At 39.7% G+C, this 19709-nt stretch overlaps 2 protein-coding genes across 2 annotated transcripts in view; both read left to right on the top strand.

The window, feature by feature from the left end:
- LOC105390151 (serine/threonine-protein kinase mTOR) overlaps positions 1-17835 on the top strand; it is a 30025-nt gene extending 12190 nt beyond the window's left edge. The window contains exons 10-15 of the mRNA XM_038117139.2: positions 407-540; positions 902-983; positions 1247-1612; positions 2211-2370; positions 15804-15958; positions 16273-17835. Coding sequence (XP_037973067.2) covers positions 407-540; positions 902-983; positions 1247-1612; positions 2211-2370; positions 15804-15958; positions 16273-16710 — 1335 coding nt within the window. The 3' untranslated portion in view covers positions 16711-17835. The remainder of the gene's footprint in view (positions 1-406; positions 541-901; positions 984-1246; positions 1613-2210; positions 2371-15803; positions 15959-16272) is intronic.
- A 628-nt stretch (positions 17836-18463) lies between these two features.
- LOC105390803 (cytidine deaminase) lies at positions 18464-19665 on the top strand. The gene is made up of 2 exons (XM_048624512.1): positions 18464-18714; positions 19143-19665. Exons 1-2 carry the CDS (start codon positions 18678-18680, stop codon positions 19565-19567), a joined length of 462 nt encoding a protein of 153 aa, XP_048480469.1. The 5' UTR covers positions 18464-18677; the 3' UTR covers positions 19568-19665.
- The last annotated feature ends 44 nt before the right edge of the window (positions 19666-19709 follow it).

A 19709-nucleotide genomic window follows, 5' to 3' on the forward strand; every position in this document is an offset into this window, starting at 1 on the left:
TGGTAGCTGTGGAACATTATTGAGTATGCATTCCTTGACTCTACGGCACTGTAAATAAAATTTAGTTCTTTGGATATATTTAGATACAGCAGCAGAGTGCTTTTATATAGGGTTGTAAATAAAACATCGTGAGGAAACATCTACACTCCTAGATGTGTAACACAAGCGCATTGTATAAACAACTCTTCAGCGGAAAGCTACCTCTGCAGGAATTTTATGCGTGCGTAAATGTGACGTGATGTAAGCAACCGTGAAAAAATCTATCACCACATTTTAAATCGCACCCATGCTATACCTACGTATCAGTCCTAACAATAACTAAATATGTACTTCCTTTTCTCCAGGAGCCAAACAACATCACCTATATACATAACAGTGGTAACCATATCCAAATCCCCTTCTCCAGGAGACGAACAGCGTCCGCGATCTCAACCAGGCGTGGGACCTGTACTACCACGTGTTCAGGCGCATCTCCCGCCAGCTGCCGCAGCTCACCTCGCTCGAGCTGCAGTACGTCAGCCCCCGGCTGCTCAACTGCAGGTAGGGGCGGCACATCTGCTTGGATGTAGTTGTTTTTCAGGGCGACAGGGGATTTGAAAACATAAAGTATCTATGTTTTTATGAACATGAAAGTCATCTGGATATATACAATAGTTATTTGCGCTCCGGGCATCATTAGCCTGTAATCGCCTACTGCTAGACATGGGCATCCCCTATGGCTCCTCAAGTTCTCCTAAGTGTATGAAAATAGTAGTAGATGAAAGGAACATCATAAAATTCATCATCACCTTAAAATCTCCTGGGCTTAGGCTGTTCCAAAGTCCGCAATCTCGGCCTTCCTTTATTTTGTATTATTACTATCTAATCGCATAATAATTATGTGGTCCATCCCTCCCTGCAGGGACCTGGAGCTGGCGGTGCCGGGCTCGTACGTGCCGGACCAAGAGGTCATCAGGATCGCGCACATACAGAGCAGCCTGCAGGTACAAAGCTCATTTTAGATAAGTACAGCTAAAATGGAGGTTATTTACATCAGCCCTTCTCTAACCACACACGTTGGTTTCACCATTTTTTTGCATCAAAGTTAACATCCTGTAGATGACCACTGATGGACCAGAGTACCTATCCTTTATATCATATCTGACGAAGCATAATCTGAATAGTCTTCAATGCATCAGTGTCCTTGCACAATAATGCTACAAAGCAATCATAACCTCTCACCAATCAACTAAACTCCTTTCTTCAGGTGATAACCTCAAAGCAGCGCCCGCGCCGGCTAACAGTCCGCGGCTCCAACGGCAAAGAATACATGTTCCTACTGAAGGGACACGAGGACTTGCGACAAGACGAGCGAGTCATGCAACTGTTCGGCCTAGTCAACACACTCTTACAAGCAGACCCAGACACCTTCAGGCGAGACCTGGCCATACAAAGATACGCGGTGATTCCCCTCTCGACTAACTCCGGTCTGATTGGCTGGGTGCCGCACTGTGACACTCTGCACTCGCTGATCAAAGACTACAGGGATAAGAGGAAGTGTCTGCTGAATATTGAGCACAGGATCATGCAGAGGATGGCATCGGATCTGGAGAAGCTTATGTTGATGCAAAAGGTAACTAAACCAATTGTGTACATAATTAATTTTATCTTCCTCCGCAGATAGAGACTGACTATAAAAATGGCGGCCGTTACATAAGTGGGAGTAGGAAGGACTATTGACTGACACATATACGTCATCGTTTCATTATCTACGGGGGTTATAAATAGGAACATAATATACAGTCTTGCAAAAGTTGAATTGTTAGCCGAAAGAGCTCGTAAAATTTACTTTAACACCCTGTTTAAAAAAAGTAAAACAACAAGTCACTTTATTAGCTTAGCCGTTAGCTTATAAGAAGTCATATTTTTGTACAGATTAAACATGGGGGTATTGTCCCAGATATATAAGTTTTTATGCTAAGCCCCAGTTTCACCATACTCTGTTCTACCATAACAAGGGATTAGTTATTGACTCTTGAGTTAGTGACACATCTGTCAAGAATTTGATATCGAGATGACTTATAATTGATGAAATTACAATATAACAGGGGTGTTAATGGAGAAACTAGGCATAAGGCCTGTAATATCCAAACCCCCCGGTTTACTCAACTTTATAACTACACATTTTACAATTACGTATACTTACACTAACATCCCCATTTCCCCGCTAGGTAGAAGTGTTCGAGCACGCGCTCGGGCACACGGCGGGCGACGACCTGGCCAAACTGCTGTGGCTGAAGAGCCCCTCCTCCGAGGTGTGGTTCGAGCGCCGCACCAACTACACCCGGTCACTGGCTGTCATGAGCATGGTGGGGTACATACTGGGGCTGGGTGAGTGGATAATAGGGAATATGCGTAATTTTTTTTAATACTTTTATTGGATAGTTTTACATCACTTTATTATAGTAAAAAAAAATTCAACGCCAAAATAAGTAATTTAAGGTATTTTAAAGAAAGTTAAAAAATTACAACCATCACGACCACTTTGAAATTCCCGTCAGAATGGCGGGCTGTCGTGACGTCATAATCGTTTAATTTCACGGCTCAGAATAATGAGTCCCGTCAGTCGGCATAGATTTTTTACCTAATCAAGTAATCACAGAGTACTTTTGTATTTTCAACAAACCAATGTTGTCATGGTAACAAACGAAAAAGGAAGTGTATAAAGTGTGATCAGTGGCTGTTTTGTAATGGTAATAAAGTGTGACCAGTGGCTGTTTTGTAATGGGAGCTCGTAAATAGCTGCTAGTAGCTCTTTTGAAATGGGAGCGCGCAAACCAGAGGACCTTTGTACACAATATTACCCTATTATGGCAATATGAATATAAAGTAATATTTGTATTACATTCGAGCTTCGTTCTCGAGATTAGCATAGACATATGTAGTTTCGCCTAGGACTTCGCTATTCTGCACTATATTTTAGGTAAAATTCCTATACTGAAAAAAATAAAACAAAATAAAAATATTTGTGGGTAGGAGTCAAACTTACTCCTACTCTCGGCTGCTGTCCGTCGTCATTCGCGTTTTAGTGCTCCGCTGTTCCGCACGTTGCTGTCAAAAACTGTGAATTCCAAGCATAACAATATGCCAAAACGTAAAAGTGGTGATAGTGAGTGCAGTGATTATCGAGAATTGAGCAGGAAGTTGCGAAAACTTGAAAGAAAAATAAATAAACGGCGACATCGACGCAGACGCTCCGTGTCGACCACACCCGAGCGCGATTATCGCGAGCCTTTTCCAATTGATCTTGAAGGTATGTACCAACGTCCTTTCTTGTTTATAGTGACAATAAAATAAGAGACTACTTTGATATGTATGTATCTGGGACATACTCATACCATACCAAATACTTGGTTACAAAATACTGACAATCGATCTGTCCACCATGGGACTGTTTCACGTCAAAAATATTGTATTTCAAAACTGAAATAACAAAACACAGCTAATCGGAAATACCATCCTGGGTTATTCCACTGCAGTGTTATATACCTACCGATACCGCCGACTTACGGACGTGTATCTTTGGTTACAGAGGGTGAGTGCGTGGGATCATCCGGGGAACATTCAAACAGTTATTATTGTGAAGATGATGATGTTGAAGTTGTGGATTATACATTGCCATCAGCGGTGGTCAGGGTACCTAACAACAACCCCTCAGCCCTCGCGGCCCCCACGTCCCCCACTGCAACTGTGGCCACAGCTGCCCCCGCGGCCCCCGCAGCCCCCGAGGCCCCCGATGCCCTCGCAGCCCCCGCAACCTCCACTGCCCCAGCAGCCCCCGCTGCCTCCGCGGCTCACGGAACTCCAACCGCTACCACGACACGCACCGAAGTCCCATCTACTTCAGCCGCTCCCCCAGGCTCAGATCTACAGGTCGCGGATGATATATCGATGGATCCAGCTCTGCTAGACATCCTTGGAGATGATGCCTCTATAATTAACGAGTTCGGCCCTGCAATTCAGAAGGACCTCGCAATCCGACTGGGTCATATAGCCTGCAATGGCCTAACAAAGGACAAGCGTAAAGAATTACGCGAAAAATACCTAGTTCCAGCCAACTGCAAACTAATTAGTGCACCAGCTTTAAATCCAGAAGTATCGTCTAATTTATTAGACAACCACCTAAAGCGTGATAAGGGCATAGAGTATAAACAAAAATTAACGTCTGCGGCAATATCATCCTTAAGTACTGCTATTTCTATGACTTTATCATCAAAAGATAAAAATCCAGAGCTTCTAAAGATCCTTATGGACACCGCCCGCATCTTATGCGACTGTCAACACTCCGACTCTATTACTAGGAGATCATTCATTCTTTCAACACTTAAAAAAGATATGAAGGACCAGTTGGAAAAAACGAAGATAGATGAGTTCATCTTTGGGCAAAACCTGTCTGAAACCATAAAAACCGTAAAGGCGATACAGAGATCAGGAGCAGATCTTAGAACACAACCGGCTATTAAAACACCACAGCCATATAAGAAAAAAGCCAGTAATGTAGCCAGTCGACAACAGCCTCCTTTAAACTGGAGGGGTGCTCCCCCAGCAGGTCACAAACTAGCGCAGCCGCAGGGGACCCCGAGGATGACGCGGCCGCCTCCACACAGGACTCAGCTGCCCAGCTCATCGAGGATGTCGTCGCGTCAAGTGAATCATCACTACCGACGCTAGACAAGGTACAATATGCTGGTCGACTTTCCATGTTTTTCCACCAATGGTCTATGATCACAGATGATGAACAAGTTTTATCTTATATAGCGGGATATAAAATCCCATTTGTAGAGCCTGTATTCCAACTATTTCCACCTGTAGAGAAATCCTATTCGAATAGTGAAATGTCTGACTTCTCAGTAGTTATTAACAGCCTTCTCACTATGGGCGCAATATCAGAATGCTCTCCTTGTGAGGGTCAGTTCATATCCGATATATTTCTTTTGCCAAAGCCAAATGGTAAGAAAAGATTCATATTAAACCTAAAGAAACTCAATAAATTCATTCATACACATCACTTTAAATTAGAAGATTTGCGCACAGCCGTTAAGCTGCTTTCCAAAAACTGTTTTATGTGTACTATCGACTGTAAAGATGCATATTTTTTGATAAAAATACATAATAGTTCAAAAAAGTTTTTAAGGTTTCAATTTGACTCAAAATTATACGAATTTAATGTCTTACCATTTGGTCTTAATACTGCGCCTTTTATTTTCACTAAAATAATGAAACCTATTGTTAAACTCTTAAGATCTCTAGGTCATCTCTCTACAATTTATCTAGATGATATTTTTCTGATTTCTAATAATTATAAATCTTGCCTAGATAATATTCACGATACAAGAAGATTACTTACGGCTCTAGGTTTCCTGATAAATACAGACAAATCTGATTTTATTCCGAAAACACTATGCCGTTTCTTAGGTATAAACTTAAACTCTATCAAAATGGAAATTTCGTTGCCCCCAGAAAAGAGACAAAAAATTCATGAACAGATTATAAAATTTTTAAACTGAAAGATGTAAAATTAGAGAATTTGCTAGATTTTTAGGTTTATTAACATCCGCTTGTCAAGCTATTGAATACGGCTGGCTATATACAAAAAGTTTTGAACGGTGTAAGTATCTAAATTTAAAAGGTGACGAAAATTACGATAAATATATGGCCATTCCTAACGATTTATTACCGGACCTTCGTTGGTGGAGTAAGGCTATTAATACTTCAGTCAATAAAATAAGAGACGATCAATATCTCTTAGAGATCTACACAGATGCCTCAACTACGGGATGGGGCGCGGCGTGTGGATCAGAAAGGGCAAGCGGGATTTGGTCTGTTGAGGAGAAAAAACGACATATAAATTATTTAGAAATCCTAGCAGCGTTTTTTGGATTAAAAGTGTTTGCTAAAAATTTAAATAACTGTCAGATTGTGTTGCGAATAGATAATACAACGGCTATATCCTATGTTAACAGAATGGGAGGAATTCAGTTTCCACATCTCACTGAGGTTGCAAAAAGCATGTGGCAATGGTGTGAAGTCCGTAAAATTTTTATTCATGCAGCATATATTAGTTCATCCGACAAGCACATAGCGGATGCAGAATCAAGGAGAGTTCATCCAGATATCGAGTGGGAATTGTCAAATATTGCATTTAATAGCATAATAGAACACTTTGGGTCCCCAGATATCGATTTATTTGCATGTAGACTAAATGCAAAATGTGTAAATTATGTGTCATGGTTTAGAGATCCTAACGCTCTTGCCACAAATGCTTTTACCATTACGTGGACAAACTATTATTTTTATGCATTCCCACCAATAGCAATAATACTTAAATGCTTAAGAAAAATAATAGACGACAGGGCAACTGGCATAGTAGTCGTACCTAAATGGCCAACCCAACCTTGGTACCCACTATTTACCAGTCTTCTCACCAGTAAACCAATTATTTTTAGACCTAGTCATAATTTGATTATTTCTAATTCCAGCAGCCGGAATGTACACCAACAGATTACACTGATTGCCGGCAGATTATCAGGACATCGTTTATACGAAGAGGCATCCCCTCCTCATCAATACCTATCATGCTAGCGTCACTCTCAGACAATACGTTTAAGCAATATGATACATGTTTAAAGAAGTGGTTCAGATTTTGTAATAATAATTCCAAAGATCCTTATGATGATTCTATTCCGAATATAATGGTATTTCTGACAACATTGTTTGATAACGGTGCTCAATACGCTACGTTGAATTGCTGTAGGTCAGCTCTTTCATTAGTATTAGGTCATCAGGTTGGCAGTGATGATCGGATACAAAGATTCCTAAAGGGTGTTTTTAAATTAAGACCACCTCGTCCCAGGTATGATGTAACCTGGGATACCACCCAGGTTTTAAATTTTTTGTCCAGCCAATATCCTAATGAAACCCTGGATCTAGAATGTCTATCTAAAAAAATAATTACTCTCCTGGCACTTGTAACTGCTCACAGAGCACAAACATTCTCAAAAATTAAAATAAGTAACATAATTATTAAAAATACGGAAATTATCATAAGAATCCCTGATATTATAAAAACATCTCGAGCCGGATCATCACAACCAACCCTTTATCTTCCATTTTTTGCCGAAAAACCGTCAATATGTCCTGCAAATGTCTTACGTACATATATTCATAAAACCGAAACATTGAGAATAGATCAACAAAGCCTATTCATTTCTTTAAAAAAACCGCATAAAGCGGTTACATCACAAACCCTTAGCCGTTGGATTAAACTAACGCTAGCAAGTAGTGGCATAGACGTTTCAATCTTCTCAGGACACTGCACGCGACACGCGTCCACGTCCAAGGCTCTAACTGCAGGTGTCAGTCTGGACCTCATCCGAAAAACCGCCAGTTGGAGCCAAAACTCTTCAACATTTGCCAAATTCTATAATAGAATTATTTCGGATAATGTTGATCGAAACGCCTTTGCTAGAAGCATAATTAATAGTTGATTTTACTTAATTATTATTTCAATGAGCTATGGAGTATATAAATTACTTTAGTTACTATAACTTACCATTTATTTAGTTTTGTTATTATTATAATCAAAGTTATAAAAAAATATAATCACCGAATCAAGCTATGAATGTTAACCTTCAGAATAGTATAATTTCTAAAATAAAGTACATTATTAAATAGTACAAAAATATTTCACTTTTATTTACTCTCAAAATCTACATATGTCTATGCTAATCTCGAGAACGAAGCTCGAATGTAATTAATGATTAAACGAACTTACCTTAAGTGAAGTTCAATCATAATTACACGAAGAGCTTCGTTCGAAGAGATTAGCATCCCACTCCTCCCTAATAAGCAATATTGCGTTTAAACCCATTATCATAAACCGTGAAATATTTTACAGCTTTACTATCTCCAAACTAAATGACGACGGACAGCAGCCGAGAGTAGGAGTAAGTTTGACTCCTACCCACAAATATTTTTATTTTGTTTTATTTTTTCAGTATAGGAATTTTACCTAAAATATAGTGCAGAATAGCGAAGTCCTAGGCGAAACTACATATGTCTATGCTAATCTCTTCGAACGAAGCTCTTCGTGTAATTATGATTGAACTTCACTTAAGGTAAGTTCGTTTAATCATTAATTGTATGTAAGTACTTACTGTAACTTTGGTTCTCAGTAAGAGAGACTAGGGTTAGTGGGTCATTCTATTCTATTATCTGTGGGGGTGTAAGAACCTGCACCTGGCTCTCTTGAATGGAACCATTGTGCATATCTCAAAGGTCTAAACCCCCTTATCTAAACTATCGAATAAGAGTATAAAAATATATGCATATTTCCTAATATTTGGGCACACGGCTCTCGACTTTTCAATAGTCTTTGCTGTCCTTTTCCGCAGCTGGCCACAGTTTACTCGTTCATACTGCGTAATAAATTTAATGTGTCCAGTTCTTCTGATTACGAGAATTCTTCCATAACTTAATTTAGAAAAAAATAACAACTTTTGAAAGATACTAACGACTGCCATTATAACCTAAAAGTAGAAAGAGCAACTTGTGTCATGTTCATGTCATAATACTTACAATACAAATTTAATTTTATTGTGTTGCAATATGGAGCATATTTGAGTGGCTCGTTGACTAGCGAATGGCTGTTTACGCCTCATTACAATAGAACAACTAGTGGCAGCCCATACACTACCAACAAAAAATATAATAACTCCTAAAGCCTCATCCATACGCTTGCTGTTTGTCACAAACACGGCAAACAGCAAACAAAGTCGCAAACACCAACCACAATCACCGAACACAAACAGCCATCCACATGCTCGGCGAACGCTCATAACATTCCGAATTGGCAAACACGGCGGACGTCGATCTATTACTTTCGGCTTGACATATTTTTATTATATAAATTAAAGCAAGAGAAAGAAAAAAGGAAAATAAGAAGAAAGCAAAGACGATGGTGGGATAATAATAATAATAAAAAAAAAACTGACTTCTTATTTTTAATTATTATTTTATTTTATAGTTTTTAGTTTATTTGCAATAATTTTTAATCAAAAGTAAGATGCATATGATACCAAAAAGTCCTACTAATCAATACGAATCATTCAAGCCTAAACACGAGGTAGTTGCTATATACCGTTGAGGAGTTCCCTTGACTGCCTTCCGTTTCCATCATCAGATCAGCTCAAGGTCACCATCATATTTTTTTGTTATAAGAATTATATTTATTTTCTTAATTTCATTAGAATCGGTTAATATGTGTCCAAAATGGAAATTCATTCCCTGTTTTTACCCCTTTACCCACCCTTAGGAATAAGATAAAATTCTCAACCCAATACAACAAAAAAAGAATTTTCAAAACCGGTTCATAAACGGCGGAGTAATCGGTGAACATACATAAAAATAAAACCGGCCAAGTGCGAGTCGGGCTCGCGCACAAAGGGTTCCGTAGCTTAAATCAACCTATCTCAAAAACTATAAGAGATACTTTGATCAAACCAAAAATCGTTGAAAGAGTTAATTAGCATGCATCACCTCTATTTTTTTTAGAATTTTATACCCCGTAGTTATAAAAATAGAGGGGGGGGGACATACTTTTTACGACTTTGAGAGCTGATATCTCAAAAACCGTTCACTTTAAGAAAAATGTTTTTTAGAAAACTTTATATCATTTTAAAAGACCTTTCCATTGATACCCCACACGGGTATGTACATCGAAAAAAAAAATTTCATCCCTCAGTTACATGTATGGGGGGCCCCACCCCCAATTCTTTTTTTTACTATTTAGTGTCATATTTTTGTAGCGGTTCATACAACACATATTCCCATCAAATTTCATCACTGTAGTACTTATAGTTTCCGAGTAAATCGGCTGTGACAGACGGACAGACGGACAGACGGACAGACGGACAGACGGACAGACGGACATGACGAAACTATAAGGGTTCCGTTTTTGCCATTTTGGCTACGGAACCCTAAAAAATATCCCGACGAATTTAGAACCTCCTCCTTTTTTTGAAGTCGGTTAAAAATACATAGAAATCGTACAATGTACTGCTTTATTTGGGGTTTAATTTGTTTTATATTTTTATTTTGATAAGCCTCCAAAAATTACAGAATCGTAGGTGCTGATCAATCAGACATTTTTACGCTTTGCGCGCCAACGACAAAGTGTAGCAAGTTGATACGTCCGCCTCCCGCAATGCTAGCGCGCATACTGATCGCTGCCAGACGTGTGGATACGTAGCGAACTGTTTGCCGAACATCCTTTGATCTGGCAAGAAAAACCGACACCGATGCCGAACACTGGCGAACACAAACACAAACAGGCAAACAACGACAAACACCCATCCACACGTCAGTGTTTGCTGTTTGCTGTTTGCTGTTTGCCATTGTTCGCCGAGCGTGTGGATGGGGTATAAAGCCCCATCCATACGCTTGCTGTTTGTCACAAACACGGCAAACAGCAAACAAAGTCACAAACACCAAACACAAACACCGAACACAAACAGCTATCCACATGCTCGGCGAACGCTCATAACATTCCGAACCGGCAAACACGGCGGACGACGAGCTATTACTTTCGGGTTGACATATTTCTATTATATAAATTAAAGCAAGAGAAAGAAAAAAGGAAAATAAGAAGAAAGCAAAGACGATGGTGGGATAATAACAATAATTTAAAAAAATTAAAAACCGACTTCTTCTTTTTAATTATTATTTTATAGTTTTTAGTTTATTTGCAATAATTTTTAATCAAAAGTAAGATGTAAATGATACCAAAACGTCCTACTAATCAATACGAATCATTCAAGCCTAAACACGAGGTAGTTGCTATATACCGTTGAGGAGTTCCCTTGACTGCCTTCCGTTTCCATCATCAGATCAGCTCAAGGTCACCATCATATTTTTTTGTTATAAGAAGTATATTTACGTTCTTAATTTCATTAGACGACCGAATGGCGTAGTGGTTAGTGACCCTGACTACTGAGCCGATGGTCCCGGGTTCGATTTCCGGCTGGGGCAGATATTTGTTTAAACACAGATATTTGTTCTCGGGTCTTGGATGTGCCCGTAAAATGGCAATATGCCCGCCCCCTATTACATTGGGACTAACATAACACTCTGGCGAAAAGTGGGTGCAGCAATGCACCTCTGCCTACCCCGCAAGGGAGTACATTAGTACAAGGCGTGAGTGTGTGTGTGTGTAATTTCATTAGAATCGGTTAATATGTGTCCAAAATGGAAATTCATACCCTGTTTTTACCCCTTTACCCACCCTTAGGGGTGAGATAAAATTCTGACCTTTCTCTGAATGGGACCACCTGGGAGCTTAACCCAATACAACAAAAAAATAATTTTCAAAATCGGTTCATAAACGGCGGAGTAATCGGTGAACATACATAAAAAAAAACCCGACGAATTGAGAACCTCCTCCTTTTTTTGAAGTCGGTTAAAAATACATAGAAATCGTACAATGTACTGCTTTATTTGGGCTTTAATTTGTTTTATATTTTTATTTTGATAAGCCTCCAAAAATAACAGAATCGTAGCGCATTTTTACGCTTTGCGCGCCAACGAAAAAGTGTAGCAAGTTGATACGTCCGCCTCCCGCAATGCTAGCGCGCATACTGACCGCTGCCAGACGTGTGGATACGTAGCAAACTGTTTGCCGAACATCCTTTGATCTGGCAAGAAAAACCGACACCGATGCCGAACACTGGCGAACACAAACACAAACAGGCAAACAACGACAAACACCCATCCACACGTCAGTGTTTGCTGTTTGCTGTTTGCCATTGTTCGCCGAGCGTGTGGATGGGGTATAAACTTTGCAAACAAACAAGCATATCAAACAAGAAGTGGAGAGGTTATAGGTAGTGGAGGTTAATATAACATATAGCTAAAAAACATAGCAAGTGATTTGCTCGCAACGAATAGCATTCGCTTTATGAACGCGCAAATGCTGCTATAATTATAACGCGACGCGCCCTCGCGATCTTAGCTCACAAAATTGGACAGCGTCTGCCCGCGGCCGTTGCCACGACGCTACTGCTAGAAGTAGAAATAGCGGAGCGGCTCCGCTATTTCTCGCAGCCGCGAGACGTGGCGCGCGATAACCGCGCAGGCGATATTCACTTGCTTTGTAGCGTCTCGCTCTCTCAACGGTGCAACGTCGCGCGACTCGCGTGTGAGAGAGCGAGACGCTGCGAAGCTGCAAGATTCACTACGCAATAGCGCTCCGCTATCTGCTGAAATTAGCTCCGCAGTCGCGATTTGGCAACGGCCACGGGTGGCCGCTATGCTAATTGTGCTTCGCGCAACGTTACGAATTACGATCGCGTTGTTTGTTTTGTTGCATTTGCGTGCTGTAAATAAATATTTGTAAATACACATAATAATAAATAGTTTAAATAGTAACGTATTAAAATAGGTATAGTGTTTATTTAGGTTTAGTGTAAAATTGAAAATAAATAGTGTTTGTGTAAGTTTAAATAGGTACTTTCTAACGGACAATTTGGTTCTGAGGACAATTTCGTATTTTAAATGTTTTGTGATTGTGTGTGATTGAACTTTGACTGGACAATTTACCTATCTTTACTTTACGTGTGTTTTCGTAAGTGGATGAAACTTTGAAAGGATATTACTTTGTGGTTTTAAAGTGTTTTGTGTAATAAAATAGTTATTGCAATTAAAGAACGTTTGACAATAATTCATAAAAATGAAGAGAAACAGTGATGTGCCATTATGGAAACAGTGATGTGCCATTATAGACAGTCCTAAGCCTGTAGAGTATGAAGGAAAGTTCATTGGTTTTTTCATCAATTTTTTTTTCATCAATTTTTTTTTTGCTCTTCAATATCGTTATAACTTAGCGGATTAAATAACCTGCTATAAATGTGTAACATAGCGTCTGTAGCGTGTTATCAAAATGTAGCCGTTTTTCCCACCACTAGTTATAGGAGGCTAGGATCTACTCGTATTTGAAGAATTTCTATGTGATCCATCGTATCTGATCACAACGAGCATCACAAATACTCGGTGACATTAACATTTCTTTGTTTACACTTAACATTTATTTACAGTGAAACTATAAAGTCCTGAAATTAATGTTTGGGGAACTAAAATTTTCAGGAGCCTGGCACCATTAGAAAAGAAACATAAAAGTCATAACAATTGTTTATGTCAATAGGCGGTTGGCTGTTTTTTTAAATTTTCTTATTAATTATAAAGATAATCTAGATAAAAGCAACAATTTACGCTTGGTTGCAATTAGGAAGATGAAGAAAAATATTCTTAGTCAAGCTAGTGAAGTTATTTATCGAGTTTTAATACAATGTTTAGCAGAACATCAAGCTGGACACATTTTGTCGAATTTGGAGGATGTTTACGCTCGTACAGCGTCTATGACGGGTATGTAGCATTGTACAAATTGTAATAACTCATTTTTTACTAGTACCAACGCTTCATTTATCGATAAACCTAGGTTTAGAGCCCAAGTCGAACATTGTTTACATACCACTGATTGTAGGTTTCATCTGGTTTCAGTTGAGTCAAACCTTAACATTTTGATACTTGAAGATATATGTTTGTTTACTTACTAATTTCACATTGTGTGAATTTGGGGGGCATTGTGTAACTCAAAAAGATTTATTTATTTTATTTTATAGTTATATCGGACCAGCGTGCCAAAGAGGGCAAAATACGGAATATTTCTAACTCCTGGAAGAAACAGAACTGGCCGTCCAAAAAGAGAAATTGATGTGTTCAGTTATCAAGTAGTATTTACGTATTTACATAGATGTCACTATCCCGCAAACTACATCGCGGTATTAGGATTTCTTACATGTTAATGACCCTATGAAATATACAAATAAACATTGCTTCTACTACCAGCGATCCGATCATAAGGCTACCAAGCCTTTTCATGGTCCTTCGAGCCGGATCCAGGTGGATGTGGTCACTGACCACACCACCCTAGTAGTAGCCACTTTTTGATCAGGCGCTAGAAATCAGAGACGCATCGTCCGTCTCTGAAGGCGTCAACCGGGCGATCCGAGAATCGTCCCGGTAGGGATGGCTGCATCAGCAGTCAAGCTCCAGTGTGCCCAGTGATGAGTGCTAGCAGTGGCGCCGCGAGCTGCGCCACCGCGCCTGTCACTTAGCGGCACCAGGACAACACATCAAGGTGCGCTTCGGGTCAACTTAACCGGAGTCAGCGGCCCCAGCAGCAGCGGTCCAGTGCACCCGGTGACAGGATGCCAGCGGTGACACTCACGAGCGGAGCGACGTCGTGCCTATCGCCTGCCATTTCAGCGGTGCCAGTGACAACAGCAACAGCGAAGACGGAAGATCCCATCAAAATTATTTTTGTAAATTAGCACTTATCAAAATTATATTGTAAAAATTTATGTAAATAACTGTATATACCAGCTACATCTTATAGCACACAGGATGCATGTTGGTCCTTATCAGCTTGTTATCAAGTCCATGCATCTTGTGGAGTTACCCCCTTGACCTCCTCATGGTGAGGGTGGTAATGAAGAACGTACGTTCTTGGTGGGCGGTATGTTCAGTTATCAAGTAGTATTTACGTATTTACATAGATGTCACTATCCCGCAAACTACATCGCGGTATTAGGATTTCTTACATGTTAATGACCCTATGAAATATACAAATAAACATTGCTTCTACTACCAGCGATCCGATCATAAGGCTACCAAGCCTTTTCAGATGTCTTTACTATGTGTGCCCTTCGTCAACAGATCCAGTTTTTTATACAGTTGTAATAACGTTATCTAAATAAATATTTATTGGTTTCACTATTAGCCTTCATATTAACACCTTCTAGCTTGTATAAGAGCTTTTTTGTGGATGGTAAGTGGTTTTTAAATACATAAATAGGTAGGAAGTTAACAGGCAAAATTTCAAGTATCAAAGTCAGTTATGTTTCGCTATATAGGGTTGCTACATGAAAGATAGCAGTGCCCTCATTTAATTTCAGGACTTTATAGTTTCACTGTAACTATACGCAAACGCAAAGAAGTTATTATTCTGAGATTGATATATAAAGAATTATTACGTCACATCCGCCCTAAGAAAATGGGTGACGTTTCTCGGAAGTTAGAATTTACCGAAGTTTTTTTGTACTTTTCAACTTCATTTACTTGCTCAAAAATAAATTATAATCAAAAATAATGATGGAGTCGTAGTTATGAAACAACAAAGTTTATTATAAATAATATTTGACCTTTATTTGAACCACTTGCATATTCCCTATTATGTGTACAGTCTATAAGAAAGAGTAGAAATTAATGAGGCGCCACTTTTCTTAATACATACATGGTCTATTACATGGCCACCCCTTGGCCTATGGCTTCCCCATTGGCATATTTTTATTAAGGCTGATAGCCCAAAAAAGTTTCTAAACGTATTTGCCAGACTGTACTGTAGCTATTTTTAACTAAATAGCACGAAAGAAGTCTCTCAGAGTGTCTTGTCAACTGACCAGCCACGCTGCCATTTAACGCTTATCTATGAATCTTTGTATCTTGTCTGTGGAAACTAACGAGATTATTTTAATTAACCATCAAAAAGTCATGGCTACTACACATGTTTCATTGCTTTTCGCTCTTGAATCAATGGATTATACTTCAAATTAATGTGAAACCAACCCCTTTTAAATTTTAAAGGACTTCATAAAAGAAAAAAATAAATATTTTTATGGCTTTCGCTAATTGTCGTCCTTTTTGTCCCCTAGGCGACCGGCACCCGTCCAACATAATGCTGGACCGCGTGACGGGCAAGTTCCTGCACATCGACTTCGGCGACTGCTTCGAGGTGGCCGTCACGCGCGACAAGTTCCCCGAGAAGATCCCCTTCCGGCTCACGCGCATGCTCATCAATGCTATGGAGGTATGATGCAGTTGTTTGATATAAAAACTCTTCGCATAATTGCAAATAAACTACAAAATTTTACTACTTCTATTTATGGATTTTGGGGATGCTCATCCAAGATGACGTATAAAAATTCTAGAAGTAGAACAACGGGTAGGTACTTAACGCTTCGTAACAACGCACCTAACCTGGTGATTAGTCTGATTCTCTTACAAATTAGACTTCTATTGACTGGTCGGTGGGTCTGTAGTTCTAATAGTCTGCTATTCTCCTTTTAAAATCTCGCTTCGACACCAAACTCAATTAATTAAACAAACGAATACTTTCTACAGGTGACCGGCATCGAGGGCACGTACCGCCGCACCTGCGAGTCCGTCATGGAGGTGCTGCACCGACACAAGGACAGCGTCATGGCCGTGCTAGAGGCATTTGTATACGATCCACTGCTGAACTGGAGACTCATCGACGCCGGCCGACGCTCCCGAGACACGGCCCTGGTCTCGCCCACCGAACCCTCCACCTCGCCTCTACCCAGCCGGGGACGACCTTACATCACTGTGAACGACGCTTTAGATGCCCCCGCCGAAAGCAACCTCAACAAAAAAGCTTTAGCTATAGTCAATAGGGTCAGAGATAAGCTAACGGGAAGAGACTTCCCGCACATAGATGAGATAGTGACGGTGCAGAAACAAGTGGAGCTGTTGATACAGCAGGCGACCAGCAACGAGAATTTGTGCCAGTGCTATGTGGGCTGGTGCCCCTTCTGGTAGATGTGGCCTTATGTAGCTAGTCGATGGTGAATGTAGAGTTGTGGCGGTATTTTACATAGGCGTTCAGTGTTAAAAAGTTATTATCTGCCAGACACAAACGATTTCTATGAAGGTTTTGCTATAGATAAATAAGAACATAAAAACTTACTTCCAAATTGTTCACTGTCCAAATGGATGATTGCAGGCTGATGATGAAGTCTATGTGTGTCACTGGTCCAGATATAATGGTGAAAGTTAAACAGCTACAGTAAACTAATCCGTTTTGTCATCAAAGTCATCCTTATGATTTATCGATGTTCAGTCAGATAACTCAGAGTTATTATGTCATTACGTCCGCCTGGACGCATTTTGATACTCCTAGACAATCTTCAGCATGACCTTACGACTGGACAGAATCAAGACACAGATTCAAATCTTATTACAAAATATTGATAAACATTTCAAGCTGATCGCTATCTTAGAGTGCATGGCGACACGTGTCGGGCATGTCATTAGCGTATCAACACTCAGCTATTGACACTAACACGAGTCGCTGACTACACATTTCTGTAGAACCCTAGTGATGTACCGCCAATAGGTGTAAGTAGTTGACAACTAAATAATCTTGTATACATTGTATATAAAAACCTCAATACACGTAGATAACGGCGATGCTGTGTATTTAAGTAGCTTTTTATCTTAGTCCAGAAAATATTGGTTGTATTCCTGTTACGCAGCTAGGCTTCTGATAACTTCTATTTTGTGATATGTATAAGTTATGTAACATAATAGTGGCTTTATCCTTAGTAATACGTATGTACTGGTAACGATGTAAAAATATCTAGTGCCATTTGCGAACATATTAAAATGATCCAAAGATTCTCTTGTGTAAATCACTTTTGCTTTTAGTTATGTTAATGTAAGTCAAGGAAGACGAAAGTAACAGATAGTACCTAAACGTTATTATAACTGTTTACTTTTTCTACGCTTCGTATGACAAATGTCGTAATATTGTTACTTTATCTAACACGAGCATAAAAGAGTTACAACTTTCGTTGTATCTATAAATATTGACAAACACTATGGCTAATGATATGTTTTTAGTTGTACGCTTATCATAAAATGAATATAAGACGGTAAAGATAATCTCCTGGTTTCCATTTTATCTTCATGCTACTTTCAAATTTAAATTAACATTTAAAATACTTAGCAAAATATGGATAGTACTAAATAACAACAACAATCGCTAAAATACTACATGTCAGTCGTCGGACCTAACCCGGGACCACAGCTGCAGTTGTTCAATTAACAATTAATTAACTTTGTAAATAAATATAATTTAGCATTTAAAGTAATTCCTTCACTATTACCATAGACAAAAACACTAGTTTGCAATAGTTCGGTAACAGTTGCAGTTGTGAAAGGTGCTACGGTAGGGTTAAGTAGGCACAGCAGGCTTGCCCAGTATGGTTAGACGGCCATACTAACAACATTTTAAATTAAATCGGGGTTCCAAAACCTTACAATAAATACCTATCAGTGGCCTGCAAGAAACTTGCTGCTTCAAAAAAGCCATGTCCACTATTTTCTGGATTCTACTCTAAGACACAATCATTCTTGTTTTTGCATATTTTTAATTTAACAATCCGGTCGGCATCTAAGTACCGAAATAATAAAAAGATGAATGATGAATCCTCCTTATTTCTTATGCACTTGATATAATATGGTCAGTAACAAGTTGAGGCGGCTCGTAGGCCCTAATTACTGTCCATTTTAGCTCATTGAGCCGGCGAACAATGTTGCAACACAACCCCTATGTCCTGTGCAAGTAAGCAATAAGAGCGGATTTAGCTTCGATCACGCGCCTTCGTGGATTTCGAAGAAATAAATTACACTTCAATCAGTTGCCCGGTGACCGCTGAGCGCGCCCCACGCTCCGATAGCGCCGCAGCCAACATTTAATTCATCAATTAAAATACATCGCTCCTATGGATAACGAACAAATTGTGGATTTTAGTAGCTTGGGTAAGTAATAATTTATCTCTAAGCATGCATTCCAATAGTTCATACAACTTTTCAACTATTTATCAATAGATAACTAGCGATAATAAGACAGCATATTTTCATAACATGCATTTAAAATTTAAGCACGCAGAGCTATTTCTGTGCTTCTGTGTCCTAGATAGTAGATCTCTATAAATAAAATTACTCACCCATGTGAAACCGATTTTAATCCAAGTAGGTATAATAGACAAGCGCATCCACGCTAAAGAAAACTAAGAAACAATTAAAACACCAATTATCGATGTTTTGATAACGAACTATTGATCGCGTAACCATGACGCTTTCTTTTGTTTATCTTCGGCTCAAATCGCGGGACGTTCTAATCGCCCTATTGTCCTTGACAATAAACAATTACAGAACATCAAAACAAGTTTGTTTTCACTTTGCAGATGAGTCGGTTCAGGAGTTGTTGAGACGCGCGGCGGAGGCCCGGCTGCGGGCGTACTGCCCGTACTCCAACTTCTCCGTGGGAGCCGCGATCCTGACCGAGCGGGACGGCCGGGTCTACACGGGTTGCAACATCGAGAACGCCGCTCTGAGCCCGTCCATCTGCGCGGAGCGGGCGGCCGTGCCCAAGGCCGTTAGCGACGGCTACACAAAGTTCAAAACCGTGGCGATTGTGGCACATCAGCAGAACAGCTTTACTGGCCCCTGCGGCGTTTGCCGGCAAACCCTCAGCGAGTTCCGGGGTTCCGACGGAGACATCAAAGTGTACCTCGGCAAGCCCACGCTGGACAAAGTACTCTGCACTTCACTCTCTCAGCTGTTACCTTTGTCTTTCGTCAGTTATAAAGAAGATAGTGTTGTTACCTAACGCATTGTCATTTTGAGTGTGAAAAGTGAATACGTAAATACTATGGAAATCGGAAGTAATGGACAAAAAAGTTATGGAATAAAATAAGTATTTTTAAATACTGTTTTATTTTTTCTGTAACTGAAAATACTTGCTAAATACT

This window comes from Plutella xylostella, chromosome 3 (assembly GCF_932276165.1).
Source record: "Plutella xylostella chromosome 3, ilPluXylo3.1, whole genome shotgun sequence".
NCBI lineage: Eukaryota > Metazoa > Arthropoda > Insecta > Lepidoptera > Plutellidae > Plutella > Plutella xylostella.

Excerpts from the sequence above, each read along its gene's own strand:
- LOC105390803 (XM_048624512.1), top strand. The coding sequence starts at position 18,678 with ATGGATAACGAACAAATTGTGGATTTTAGTAGCTTGG. Across the intron at positions 18,715-19,142 it reads TGTGGATTTTAGTAGCTTGG|ATGAGTCGGTTCAGGAGTTG; the intron begins GTAAGTAATAAT and ends TTCACTTTGCAG.